The sequence below is a fragment of the Anopheles darlingi genome, chromosome 2 (genome assembly GCF_943734745.1).
Source record: "Anopheles darlingi chromosome 2, idAnoDarlMG_H_01, whole genome shotgun sequence".
Taxonomy (NCBI): Eukaryota; Metazoa; Arthropoda; class Insecta; order Diptera; family Culicidae; genus Anopheles; species Anopheles darlingi.
The window spans coordinates 13786772-13801187 of record NC_064874.1 but is presented as its reverse complement, the minus strand read 5'-3'; the positions used below and the strand labels follow the sequence as shown (position 1 = coordinate 13801187).

At 47.9% G+C, this 14416-nt stretch overlaps 1 protein-coding gene across 1 annotated transcript in view; it reads left to right on the top strand.

Annotated features, from left to right (window-relative positions):
- LOC125950864 (hemicentin-1) overlaps positions 1-14416 on the top strand; it is a 167035-nt gene that overhangs the window by 58135 nt on the left and 94484 nt on the right. The window contains exons 3-5 of the mRNA XM_049679228.1: positions 54-183; positions 2731-2815; positions 9229-9339. Coding sequence (XP_049535185.1) covers positions 54-183; positions 2731-2815; positions 9229-9339 — 326 coding nt within the window. The remainder of the gene's footprint in view (positions 1-53; positions 184-2730; positions 2816-9228; positions 9340-14416) is intronic.

Here is a 14416-nt window from a genome sequence, read left to right as displayed (position 1 = left end):
TTGGCATATTTGGCAGCTGATCGAACCGTTCTCCCGTCTTTCCCTCTCCACAGCTTCGATACACGTGGACCGCACGTGAACTCACCCTCACACTGGAAGGATGTAGCCATCCTGGAGGATCGTGCCAACTTCAAGACGACACGGGAGCAGCGGCGTGCGATGCTGGTCATCAGCCCAGTGCAGGTAACGTAACGTGCCGATTGCTTTACTACCACTTACAGAATATTTCTTGGTATTGGACCACGGATTTTCCAGCAGATCAAACATGGATGATTAATGGAGAGCAGATCGCATCGGTTCGTGGAAATGGAAATTCTCCAAAAAGTGATCCTTTACGAACCTGTTTGATGCTCTGGCATTTGATGGACTTAAACTGCTTAAACACCTTAAACAGGGAAAAACAAAACATCGCGAATTCAACTTCCAGTGAACGTAAACAAGAAATGGCATCCCAAGCGCAAGCTATGAACGAGCTCCGGAATGCGGCGGAAGATTGATGGAGAGATTAACGAAGAATCGTACAATGAATTCAACAACCTCTGGCACATTTGCTTTGCTAGGCCGCTAGCGGCGCGTATCGCGAAAGTGGCACGAGATGGAAATATGGCTTTTCCATTCGAAATAAATTTCCCCAAAATCGATTTCGAAGCGCAGAGCACCGAGCAGCAAGCGACTAGTGGATCAGCGAAGAATAGCGAGGCAAAAGCACAAAAGCTAAGGAAGTCATTCAGAATGGCGGATCGGGACTGAGAAGGGACAAGCATTTTTACACAAATTACATTCCTGCCGGTCATGGCGATCCCATCGTGCCATTTTGGAGTATTCCGAGAGAAGGAGAGAACAAAATATAGGGAGAGAGAGAGACTGTTGGACCCTTTTGTGTGGTCCGATTGGTCCGAGCATGCCTTTTCTTTCGCCCACCCACCAACCACCTTTCAACCTGCCACTCAATCACACTCCAACGCGTCACGCTGGACACTCCGTGCTCGGCATCTGACTTCGAATGGAAAAGGGGCGCAAGCACAGACCTATCTCTCTCTTTCTCTCTCTTCCTTTTGGGATGGAAAATTTTATTTTCACAGTCCATCACACCCACAAAACGCGGCCGCTTTCACTCGGCGCCCCCCCTGGCCAGAATGCCGGAGAGAACCGGAGCAGCGCACACCAAAAGAAAAGACAAATTAAAAGCCAAAGCCCACGTCCACAATGGCACGGATCCACGGAGAGGATGGCGGAGTTGGTGGGGTAAAAATTTGCATTTCCGATCACCTCGCAGTCCCATAACGAATTCCACTCCACTTCTGCCCTTTCGTTCACAACCCCATTTCCATCCGAACAAACCGAAAAAAGGTTTCCATTCCGAGATCCGCCAAGCGCCAAGATGGGCAATTCGTCCAAAGACCGTGCCCGTCAGTGGCGTGCCAGCGTGGATACCGTTTGCCGTTGGCCATTTTCATGGGCACACACACACACACACACCATAGCAGCCCCTTTGTGCGGGGTAGCCGGGTAGGGTGGTTGTAATAAAAGGCGCTCGCCAGCTCAATCTCGTGCCAAATCGAAAGGAATTGCCCAATCTTGCTACGACGATGACGATGGCGATGGTCGTCGCTTCATTCAAATCAATTCGTTGCCATTTTATTGTCGATTAATTGATGCAATGGGATGGATGGGCCTTTTGGGGGCCTTCGTGCCGCATCTGATGTGATGCGTAACTCGGGTTTAAGTAATGTTTACGGGCCCCCACCCCTCCCCATCTCCGGGGAATAGAATGTGGGAATGGTAGCTTCAAGATCATTATCAATTTGTGCGATAAGGGTGCTTATTGGATGGAATTCCCTTTTTGTTTGCTACCGTTTGTTTGATCGAATTAGGATTTAAGGGCCATTTTGGAATTCCTCGTTTTAATTGAATATCCAGTTTAGGCCTTTCTTTAAATTGGGCCAAAAAAACACCTTTTTTCTTACATAAAAATCTCATTACAATACAATGTTTCCAGAATATTAGAACGCAGTTAAATGGGGGATAATTTTTATGTTAAACTTTTAAATGTTATTGACTCGTGAGAGTTCAATAAGAAATGTAACAAATAAAGGCAAACGATTAACTTATAATACTTTTACTTCCCTTTCAAAGCAATGTGGCACACACATACGAACGCTTTCTGCTATTAATTTGTCGGTTCTGCTCCCCTTCAAAAGCTCGTCTTTCCCTTGGGATAGTATAGCCATTTTGTGAAAAAAAACTAGAAAGGAAAACACTCTGGAAAATGAAAATCGAAACCTCGCGCGAATCGCCACAGATGCCGGGTTGCCAGAAGCTGTGAAAAAGCGAAGCAACTTAACGATACTAATGAACGTTATGTATTGGAAGCTCGAATCCGCCTGACATTGCCACTGAATGATGCAGCAGCAGCAGCAGCAGCAGCAGATCGCTTTGCTTTCCCTTGGTTCGGTTTTACTTGCTCCTGTCTCGTTGCGTTTCGATCGTCATTAATACAAAATGGTACATGGTACAGGGAAATCCTCGCTCCCCTAGGGGAAAACGATACACGCGATGCTTGGACCGACATCCGGCGTTTGCAGTCTTTAGGTCCATTTCATCTGGTGCATCTTGCGATCCAAACCACAGACCGTCGCATGTTCCACGATTTACTTTCCTTTCAAAGCGTTGCTCTTCTAACATTCTCTCACTCTCTCTCTCTGTCTGTCTCTCTTCATTTTGTTACAGAAAAAGGACGCCGGAATCTTTCGATGTCGAGTAGACTTTTTGCTATCTCCTACAAAAAATAGTAACGTAAACCTAGAAATAGTGGGTAAGTAAAGTGAAACCTCACACGGACATGGACATAATACCCACACCACACGACGAACGGTGGTAGGAGGAGGAGGACGGTTTTACGATTTTTAGGTTTAACACATACCGGCCACACCCAGGCACCCGGTACCATATGGTTCCGTTCAGGCACCGGAAGCGAATCGGTTGAAGATTTATGTTTTCCTTTGTTTCGCCATCGTTTCCCGCTGCACCGTTCGCGGCGACATTACACATGACTCCGAGAGAGCACTCGCCGTCATCATCACCATCATCATCATCATCATCATCAGTACCACCAACATTGCCATTCCGTCCGGTCCGGTGTAGAGCGACGTCGACGTCAACCGACGTAACTGTGGCACTCGACAGTTCGTTCGCGTGTTCATTGTGTTCTGGGTTGTCGTACTACGTTCTGTTGTTCGCCGCTTGTACGGTGGTAACTGCAAGATGCAAGAAGTGGCTTCACTGCTACCGATGTTGCTGCCGGAAGCAGCAACCAGCAAACCACAACCATTCCTTTCCTTCCCGCAGAACACCGAGCACCGCGGTTTCTAGCGAGAAAGTGAGAAGAAATTGACGAACAATTTTCAGCAGATGAGGAGCGTCACCTCTTGCCCTCTCTGCTTGGAGGGAAGCGTACCCGTCGTCTGATGGTGCGGCATTCTATTCGAACTCTGTGACCGGAACAGTGTACTAGATGCCTTTTTTGTATTTTCCGCCCTTTTCATTCTTTCAACTTCCGTTTTACAACTTCTGTGGCACCGGAGCATGCCGAAGAGGGCCGAGGGGACAGGGTCGCGAGCACCACAACGTTTTCCCCCAAACGTTTCTCACCTTAATTGAGGAAAATGTGGCAGCAAAACTATTGTGTTTAACTTTAGAACCAACGTCTAGTACTCACCGCAATTGTTCACAACGGTGTGCGTAATTATCATTATGCTTGTGTTTTTCACGGTTCCGGGAACTCCGGTGTTTCCAGGGCAACAATGGTCCCGTCACGTGTCCTGTGTAATGAATTACACTTCCGAGTTTCGGGTTTTCACAGCCAAGTTCCCTTTTGTTCGGCCCTTCGTATAGATTCGAAGGAATTTTCATTTTGAAAAAAAAAATACCAAAACAATTGCGTAAAGTGTTATGAGATACGATTGCAGTCGCTTCCGCATCTGAAACGAGTTGTCGAGTGACTATAGTTCATTTACAAAGTTTCGTTTTTTTAAAGATTTTTTAAGACGAAACCGTATCAATATAGTTTATTGCTTTTTTCATAAATGTCACGTAAGAGCATAAGTTTTCAAGAATATTAGTACGAAATATTTAACGAATGTATAAAAGATATTATAGCCATGACAACAGTCCCTCGGGAGCTATGCCTAAAAATTTGCATTTTTTGCTGTGTCCATCATGCTTGATTATCTGCTTGATAACTAAATTGTCAAGGCACTTTTGATAAAATTTAGCATTTTAAAAAGGAAAAAAGTATGCCTTTCATGATTTTTTCAAGAATCTAACAAACGCACATAAAACAATAATAACAAAAAAATATAGAATTTCGTTCGAATTTTCATAAACTAAGAACTCAGCGGAACTTCAAAATGAATAATGTGCATATATGATAGAATCTTGAAAAGCACAGAAACACTAATTCTTTCGTTGATAATACGGAAGATCGCTTTAAAACGACTGTATCGTTATCAGTTCTTCTCTGAATGATGAAATTATTTTACACATTATTCTTGAAATATTCTTCGTTCGGAAAGAATTGTAAAAATTACAAGCAAAAAAAAACTACTTTAGTCCCTTCTTAAAGCCTTGAACAACAATTAAAAGAAGCAGAGCAACAAATTTCCAAAAGACATCTCCACAATGACCTGCACTGTACGTACCAAGTATTGTGGCCACCGGACCGCATTACAAACACACAGTCACGCTCCGACCAAGCACCAGAAGTAAAAAGAGTAAATACAGCCAACACCGAGGAAACGCAGAACCTCGACATGCTGATGGATCAACGGGGAAACGAACTAGGTCCCCGAGTGCGCCACTTTGATGATTGCGGCCGTTGGATGGAAGCAATCGCCATCGTGGGTGCGCGCGCGAAAACCCCCTCTTGGCGTAATTATCAAACGGACTCAACTCCGGTGCCACTCCAGCGCCGGTACACTTAAATCCAAAACCACATCCAAGCCTCGTTACTGCCTCAACGATGGCGATCCGCGGTGGCCTCTATTACGGGGCGTGTGCGGACACTTTTTTCTCTCCTCCTTTTTTTTTTTTTTGAGGCGAAGCATCTACGAGGTGGACAGGCAACACATCAAAGAATTGCGAGGAGAATGAGGAGGAGAGAGCGTGTGTGTGTGTATTCTGGTAGTGCAACCGCAACGCGTTGAGGACCGGAGACGAGCCTTTTAACGGGCAGCAAGCGTTGACTCCGGGGGCCGCATAATCATCATCGCCAGCAGTCCGCTCTCGGCTGGTGGTGGTCCTCATCAGCGAAATTGCTTTACATTCGGTGCGCATCGCACGTTGAACTTTGTCTGGGAAGCGCTACACCCTCTCGTTCCCCTTTGCGCTTCCCACGTTTTTTCCCTCTTTCCCTCTTTTTCTCTCTTTCTTGCTTGCATCGACAAGAGGTGTCCGTCCGTCCGTCCTTTGCCGAAACACACTGTCAGAGCAGAAGCACTTACCGGCCAAAACCGCCTTTGAGTGCATCATAAAAATGAAAACCCCTGGCTTCAGCAGCTGCTACTGCCACACATACACACACACATGCATGGTGCTCCAGGAAGGCTCAAGATTTAAATTATGGAAATGTAAAGTAATTCAAATGCCTGTACTTTCGGTGATTGCGAACAATAAACCAGACGCCACCTGTTGGTCCGGGAAGGGGAACAGAGAAAGAGAGAGAGAGAATGAAGCAAAGAGAGAAGAAATGGTGGTGGAAGAGAAGGGAGTAGCATGAAAGCCTCCGTTTTAATGTCCCCATCCCCCCTGAACGAGCGTTCTTTCGATGGTTTATGATGACGGCATTTGCATCAACCATTTCCCACACTTTTCCACACATTTCCACACACACCAAATGCCGACGTCCTATTGCCATGTCAGGCGCGAGAGATTCACGTGACACGGAATGGCACACGAGGAAGCTCCTTGCGCTTTGCTTTATTCAAAATTGTATTGCAGCGCGTTCCGTCCGTTCGTCCATCTCTCGTGACACTGGGAAGGGGCTGCCTCTTTGGGTTGGCAATGATGTTCCTACTGATAGAAGTTACCGGATAACCTGTTGCAGAGAGAGAGACAGAGAGATAAGCGTTAAAGCGGAAAATGTCCCGTGGAAACCGGTGGACCGGACTCGCGATCGGCTTACCTGGTGGCATAGATGCCAAGACGATCGGTGGGGTTCACTCCGGGCAGGCAGATCGGGAGACCGAAAAGGGTGGGGCATCGCTGGCCCAGCACGACGTTGGCCGGATCGAGAGCGGCCGTAAACAGGACCACCGAGTACCGATGGCTACAGATGATGGCCTCTACAAAACCGAATCGTGTTATAACCGGTAACCAGGCAACCATGGAATGTCCGGATACTTACGGACTTCGGTCGAACCGGTCACGAGCGCGGAACAGGGTGCCTGCGGATGGTAACCCCGGTTGGGGAGGAAATTCTCGAACCCAACCAACGGTCCCATACCGATGGCGTACCGGGAGGTAGCGATCTGCTGGACATACTGCGCATCCGTACCCGTCAACCGACGGCTAGCACCGACGTCGAACGGTAGCGTGAACAATGGGCCAGCCGGGTCCAGTGCGTAGATGGCACCGATCCGTCCCGGGAAGTTCTTCCCCGCCAGTCCCGAGATCTGTCCACCCATACTGAAACCGACGAGCGATACTTGGTTCAGCGGGTAGTACAGCACCGAGATGGCCTGCAGGAAGTTGGTCAGACGCTGTGCCACGAGCGGTACACTACGGCGTGCGGCCGTCTGGTACGTATACTCGGCATACGGTGCCCAGTCGAGGGTGCACACGTTCGTATCCACGAACCGACGATAGCGGGAGGTCAGATTCTGGAACAGCGTCGTATTGCTGCTCTCGGTCCAACCGTGCGTCACCATGGCCAGCGGTTTGCTGAAGTTGATCTTACGCGTCAACTCCGTCTCATTGGGCAGTATTTCCTCGAAGTAGCTGGACGAGGGTTTGGCACAGTGGATACGGATGCTACGGTCGGGGACCAGCGCATCGAAACCGGTCGTTCGCAGCGGTATCGGTGAGTTTGCGTCCAGCAGTGCCGCTACCGGTGCTTCGGCGATGAAGCTCAGAAAATCCAACAGCTGCCCATTGACGGCGGGGCTAAGACAGCTCAGCACCGTTACCATCGTTACCGTCAGCATTGTGACGGAGGAAGATGTCGCCATGTTCACCGTGTTTCTTGCGCCAAATCTCTTCAACTACTGTCGTACAGTATCCTATCCTATCCGAAGCTGTGGCGAGTTCACTGAGCTCTAGCTGTTGGTAGCGGTATCGCCCTCGATAAATAGTACTGCTTGTGCTGCGAACCCCATTTTGCGGTGTCGATCCAATAACACGAGGCCTCCTCACGCATAGAGGTGCTTTTGCAGCTGATAAAACATAGCAAAGCGCTCGGTGGCGGGCGGTGGTATGTGTTGTTTTGTTTCTTCTAATTTTTTTGCTAACCTCCAGCATCTCGACTCCCCGGGGGGGAGGGCCCACAAACAACACAACCAGCTCAATGTCATGCTAAGGTGAACCCCGGTGAACCCCTGGTGTGGCATGGAATCTGGATCATTCTAGAGGGGTGAGGGAATAACAAACAAGCGCCGCACTATCAGAGACAAACGCATGCTGGGACGCATGCTGACGGCAACCGGCAACAACGAGCAGCACGTGGAGTCGATTGATAGCCGCTTTTCTGTAACAATTGCACGCAATCATCATCGGCCGCAGTGTATTGCGGTTTATTTGAATCAAATGACCTATTTTCATGTCAAGACTTTTTTTGGGATCGAATGCTGGCGCCCTAGTTTGCATCGAAGGTCTCGATTGATCCGGAAATGGTTGCTTTTATGTTCATTTGGCAGATATGGAACGCTCTGTGGTTTCAAGGTTTCCAATTGTAGGAAACATTATTACTTTACACTAAAGTCGTTTTTAGAAACCGTGGCCCGAAGATAGATGATAGCTAAGAAGAAGCAGCGGCAGCTGTCTAAGCTATGCCAGGTTGGTATCAGAAGTAGGGGAAGGCTTCAAACTTTGCTAACAACCTGGGTACACTGTTAAAACATTTCAGTTTTTTTGTTTTTCACCCGATTGATCGTGTGCCCGAGTAGATCGTTTTTTGTTGCTCCACTCCATGGAAGGTGTTTTTGTTATTTCAGTAGGAGTGACAAGACACTTTGCCGTGCATGTTAGAGATTCAATTGAGTGGAAGTGTCTTTTCGGGTTTTCCTGGTTTGTAACAGACATACAGTGACAGTGTCTGTACGGAAGATGCTGAGGATTTTTTGCAGCTTAGATTAACGTAAAGTTCAGCTTATCAAACATTCTTTTTTTGTTAGATGTTTCCGAATGCAACGGAATTGGAGGGATCTACTGAGAAATACCAACAACAGCATGTGTGCAAATGTTTTGCGCTACAATACAGCTTCAAAACAGTTTTGTCTTCCAATATTGTCTTCAAAATTGTCCATTCCTTTGAGATACCCTTTTGGTTTGCTATTTCAATTCTATGCTTCGATTGTTGCTATCTGTGCTTTAAGATAGTAATCGTGAAATAATGCAGGACCTTTCAACTTTCAAGGCCTTCTATGATTAGCCAACAATTGTTTACCCTTGGAAATTTGCGACTTTAACTGTCATCTGTTCTCTGTCCACAGCCTGCTCCTGACTGTCATAGAGATTCTCATTATTATAAAACTTCAAAATGAGCTGATTTATTTATAATATGCTCCAGGAACAATTAACCTCATAACAATTCAGTAGCATGAAGATTCCATGTTTGTTCCATCTGTTGCTTTCTATTCGAAACCAGCCGAAGGTACCCTTGTGGATGTAGAATAAGTTAAGTTTGATCAAGATTAGGTCATCAAAAAATAAAAAAATAAATAAAACAGTGTCCAACCGATCACCACTAATCCGTAATCCGACTAGGATGCCCGAAGCCGAACCGTGACGAGCCCGATGCTGGACACCATGTTTAAACGGATGAGCGGATCAGCCGCGATGATTTAGATCGCTTCTAATCGGTATTTATTTTTAAACTACCTCCACCCTACCTCCGTCCGTGTCTCTGTGTGTGTGTGTGTGTGTGTGGTGTGTGGGTGTCCGAAATATACCTGCAGCATATCTGGCGGGACTCATCGGTTTCACCTTTCGTTTCTGTCTCTCTCTTTTCCACAGTGCCACCGGATGTACCGAAGATTCACAACGAGGCAGGTGTCGTGCTTCCATCCCACGCCGGTCCTTATGAAGAGGGCGGCGATCTGGTGCTGATATGCGTGGTCACCGGAGGTACGTATCGAGTCAGGGTTCTTGCAACCGGACACTCCCGAGTGTCCCAGTGTGGGAGGGGGATAGTTCTTTATATTCCATCATCTAGACCAAGGGTCCTGCACAAAGCAAAAGTCTAGAATTCCCTGGTCCTGGCCAAGAGGAGTGGCGGGGCCAAGAGGAGTGGCGGGGGCTGAAGGCCCGAAGGCCGGGACATTGTTTGGTGAAAGTATTACAACCGGTGGAGAACTTTTATGACATTCTCCGGCTGCTCCGTAGGGATCTGCGCCCTTCGGCGAGCCAGCCAGTTGCTACATAGTTGCTCGGAGCCGCCGTTGCTGCTGCCTGGGGAAGTTGAAAATGTAAATAACTTCCCACCTCAGCCAACATTAACCGCATTAACCCTCGCTCGCACCCTCCTCCCCTCGTCCGTATGCTGATGAGGGATGCGGACAATGCGCGCGCGGACCATCCCCAAACCTACTCTGTTCTGTTCTTTATTTTTTGTTGCAACCCTTCTCATTCAACGAATGTTAATTCTCGACAGCATATTTCGTTCGCTTCGTGTTTCGTTCGTTCATTCGTCGTCATCGTTTGTGGCACGACCATCCCAAAGGGGCTCTTCCCTTCTCCTCCGCTGGACGCCGCTACTGGACACTGCTACTGGAGCCACCGGAGGTCCGAAGTCGTCGTTGGTTGTTGGGTTTTTGTTCGTTTTTTTGTTTGTTTTGCATGAAATATGTATGCAACATTCTCACGGGAAAAACCACGCGCACACTCGAAGCTACTACGTTCGTGCCGCCACCCTTTTGGGGGGGGGGGGACATTTTTTTGAAACTTCCGTAAAGCGCCGCCTTCCCTCCCAGATCCCTGTTTCAAGGTCTGTGGCAGGTGTATGTCCGTTGGGGAAAGCTGGAAATGTTGAAGGGGGAACCGTTAGCCGTTTGTTCTGCTGTAAGTACACTGCCAGTACGCACAGGATGTGGCTACATTATCGCTGAGGACGGCCAAAATTGAAATTTCACGAAAATTTACAGCATAAAACGCGAAATTCGATCAGAAATTCGCCTGAAATCTCCTGCCGAAATCTCTATCAACACATTTTACATGTAAGCTTTCCACCAGAAGGATTACAAGTCTACGACGAGGCCATTATATGACCAACAATTTTTTATGGTATTATGTCCTGACATGATAATGACTATCGGATGCTATATTCTGTGTTGTTTTTACTCGTTTACACAAACGCAAACTTACATACTTTGTTTTGTATTTGTGAACTAAAATTGTGATGCTTTTACTACCAATGTTTTTGTCAGTTGCAGTGAAAGTTACTGTGATCGTGTACTGACAGCATAACGCCTCCGCGAATACAGCATCACAGTTTATTAAGACGTTCCCAGTAATATTTTCATCAAAATTCGCATTAAATGGATCTAATAGGGCGAGTCTTAGCTTGCAGTATAGCTTCGTGCCAAGGTATTTAAACAAAATTAGTCAGTGGAGAAGGGAATGAATGAATGAGAATTTCCCAACATTAAACCTCCGCAAAACTCTAGAAATGAACCGCGCGCTCTCTCTCTCTCTCTCCCTCGTTTCGTCGATCTAATTCAAATGGCCTCGTTGCCCTCCCCTCCCAGGATAGCAATCGAATATGGAGAACCACCCAACGCCATCGTCAAATTAATTGAATTCCATATCCATCCGAATCACTCCGTACAAACATAACATCATCAGCCCCCTCCTCGTCCTCGCTGATGACGCTTATGATGACGCCTGGCTCACCTGCCTCTGCTCGAGAACAACAACAGCAACCCCTCCGCTCCGCTCCGCTCATGCCGCTTTTCAGTCAGTTAATTATTTTTTCCCACGATTCCCGGCGTCCAGCTCCGGCAGCGTTCGGTGAAAATCGATTCTCCGGGCGCCGAGGCGTCGCTCTCTTCGTCTCTCTGTCTCACTCTCTCTTGCTCTCTCTCTCTCTAAGCTCGCTAAATTGGTGCTGCAGCGTAAACCGCACTCGAGAAAATCCACCTTCACCGGAACGACATGAACCTACCCCCCGATCCGCTTGGCGCACAAAATGTCGATTTTCCCGCGAAACTCATCAGAATAACACGCGCACCAAGTGCGAGGGAACGAGGGAAGGTGGTAGGGGGTGTCCATTATGACGCTGGCCATTACCGTTAACGTCACCACCTCGCGCGCTCTCTCTCTCTCTCTCCCTTCGGCGTCTTGTGCGCTTCGGTGCGACCAACGTAAGGTGCATAATTACATCTTCATTTGTTTACCATCCTGATTAACTTACGCACCGAAAAATGGCGTACCCATCCCGAGGGACGAGAGAGAGAAAGAGAGAGAGGACGGTTCGGTGGGCATAAAATTTCATCTTCAAGTTCAAGCGTAATGAGATTTTGGCAAGTGCCCGCGCCGTCGTCGTGCCCTTGGTCACCTATTACGCTAACGACAACGACGATGACGACGATGATTACATTTTGAGGCCTTCTTCAACCTCACCTGGCGGCTGGCTGGCCCGCTGCTGAGTAGTAATAATTGAGTGGACCTCGGGGGACAATTGCTCGTATGAGAGAACAGACGTGTGTCAGTGGAAATACTCCGCTGGAAAAATGACCTTTTAAAGGGCCACAATTTTGCTAAATGGCTTGAGCCCTGAAGGTTACTTGGATGAAACTCAAAACAGTGGCAACAGAATGTATCTCATTTCTGCTGCACTACGAGGAATAGCATAGTAAACATAGAATATTTAAGATTTCTTATATAAAAAAACAGGATCAAAACAGACAAGGAAAAAGACATAAAATGACGTGAAAAAGAGGATTAGAAATAGGATACCGAGGAACAGCAAAGGATAAAATCAAGTAATGGCCCACCGCGTCTTTATGTTGCATCTACCCCGAGTAGCGGCCATTGTTCGTGGCTCACAAACGAACACGGACCATTCGTACCGACCCGGCCCCGGCCCGGCATCAAGGCGCATTGCGTCAAATCCGTAAAATCTGAAACCCGGACTCGGTGCTTTTCGATTCGATTACGCCAAAGCTGGTCACCACCACCACTGAGCACTGCAGCAGCAGCACCACGGACTGGTATCGGATTCTTTTAATCACCCCGCCCAAGGAGCACCTCAGCACACGGCACGGCAATGGCGACGCCATTGGACGGTGCTTGGCCATGGTATGTTTCGCACCTTCCCGTTCGCTCGCATCGCAAACCCCTTTTTCCATCGTTCATCGACATTGGCTGCTCCTGGAGTAGGAAGGATGCTTTCATTTCATGTTGCCTTTGGGATCGGCATCGCCACCGTCGTTTGACGTTCGACATTGGCATGAAGGTACTTAACCGACGGTTGCTACGATCGTGGCTAACGGACGGTGCCAGTGAAAGCACGAATGACGCGAGCTATCGAGCGAGCCAGGTCGACGCTTCTCGGCACCGCGCGAAGAACGGACGAGCGGAATCGTGAAACGAATTCAATTAGCATCTAATGAAGGCTTACATCTTTAATGGCTGATTAATTAAGCGATTAGCTTCAAGTAACTGCCGCTGCTGCTGCTGCTTGTGCTACTACGATCGCTCCAGATAACTTCTGATAACTTCTCGGCCCTCGCCTCGCTTGCCTTGGTCGCGAGCTTCAACCCGCTCTGCACCATCAGGGACCTGCAACCGAAAAGGAATCGATTTACCCCCCGGCGAGCAACCGAGGAAAAGGTAAAAATTGAATTGTCTGTCGAAGGGGAGAGAGACAGAAAGTGGCTGTAACAGTGTTACTGCCTTCATTTCATTTGCGTCTTTGCAGGCGAGGCAGGGCTCGCAAAAGGTTCGTTGCAGAAGCGCTTAACTCACGATGCGGATAAACACATTACGCATCACAAAACCTGGTCCCTGGCTCCCGAGAGGGGGAGGGTCCGCGGAGGGGAGAAGGCATCGCATGGAATCGATTATAGTATGCTCGAGCTCGAAGGTCCCTTCAAGGTCCCCTTTCGTTGTGTATCGCGCTGCTGGTCACAGCACACGCCGACTCTTAATAAAATCTGCAACAATCGGGCCACGAGACCATCGGCATCGACGGATCCTCATGAAAGATGGAGGACCAACGCAAGCAGCGCACGTAATGGTTGCCCCTTCGTAACGTGACACGTGGCCACATCAGCGCCATGCCATGAAAGGGTTACCTGACCTAAATTCTTCTTCACTTCTGCTTCTTCGGTTCCTACTCCGGTGTCGTCCAGTGTTCGGAGTCATTCGATGGCTTGCCCACGAAAAAAGAAGCGAAAGGCATCACAATTAAGCCTGGTGCGGTCTGATCTGGCTCGTTGGCTTGGTCCCTTTTCGGACCCGGGGCTGGTTGCTGGTGGTATGTTTTCTTCGCTCGCAAAATGGAGCCCCTTTTTCGGGGTCTCTCCGTGGCGACCTAGAAGCAAGTCAAACCATCATGCCGGTTACCATGGATACCGCACGAACCGCCTCTTCACGGCGCTCAGTTTGAATCCAGGGGCCAGGGAATTTTCCAAAGGCTCCAGTGGCGTCCAGTGTATGTTATAAAATATGAATTTTTATAACACAGCAGCTAGCATGGCGGAAATAATGTCGGTCAATGCATTGACCTTCTCCTTCCCCTTTCGAGAGAAACCGAACGCTAAAGGAACCATTAAACCGTTTAGTTTGTGTTCGAGCTCAAGAGCTTCGGAAAAGAGATGTTATTTTTTTTTGGTGCGTAGGGGCGGGAGTATTTTTCCAAGCATCTCGCATCATTTTCATCAATAATTTTCGACAGCTGCTGGTGCTAGGGGAAATTTTCGGAACCTTTTTTGGGGAGTGAAATTTAACTTTAGAAAGATTTTTCTACGCAAAAAACCATAGCAAGCTATTTGACTGTTTGCTGTGTAGGATACTGAATCAAAGACCATTCCTAACAATAGACCATTCGCCTTAAGTATCTCAAGTATCACGTACAGCATTCATCGAATCCAGCAACATCATCGAAATGCCTATCAGTTACTCCGGAAATGGCTCCAAGAAAATTGGGGATTCCGGATAAATAACACAATTATTTTTAAACAGATACAACCAACTCGTCGCC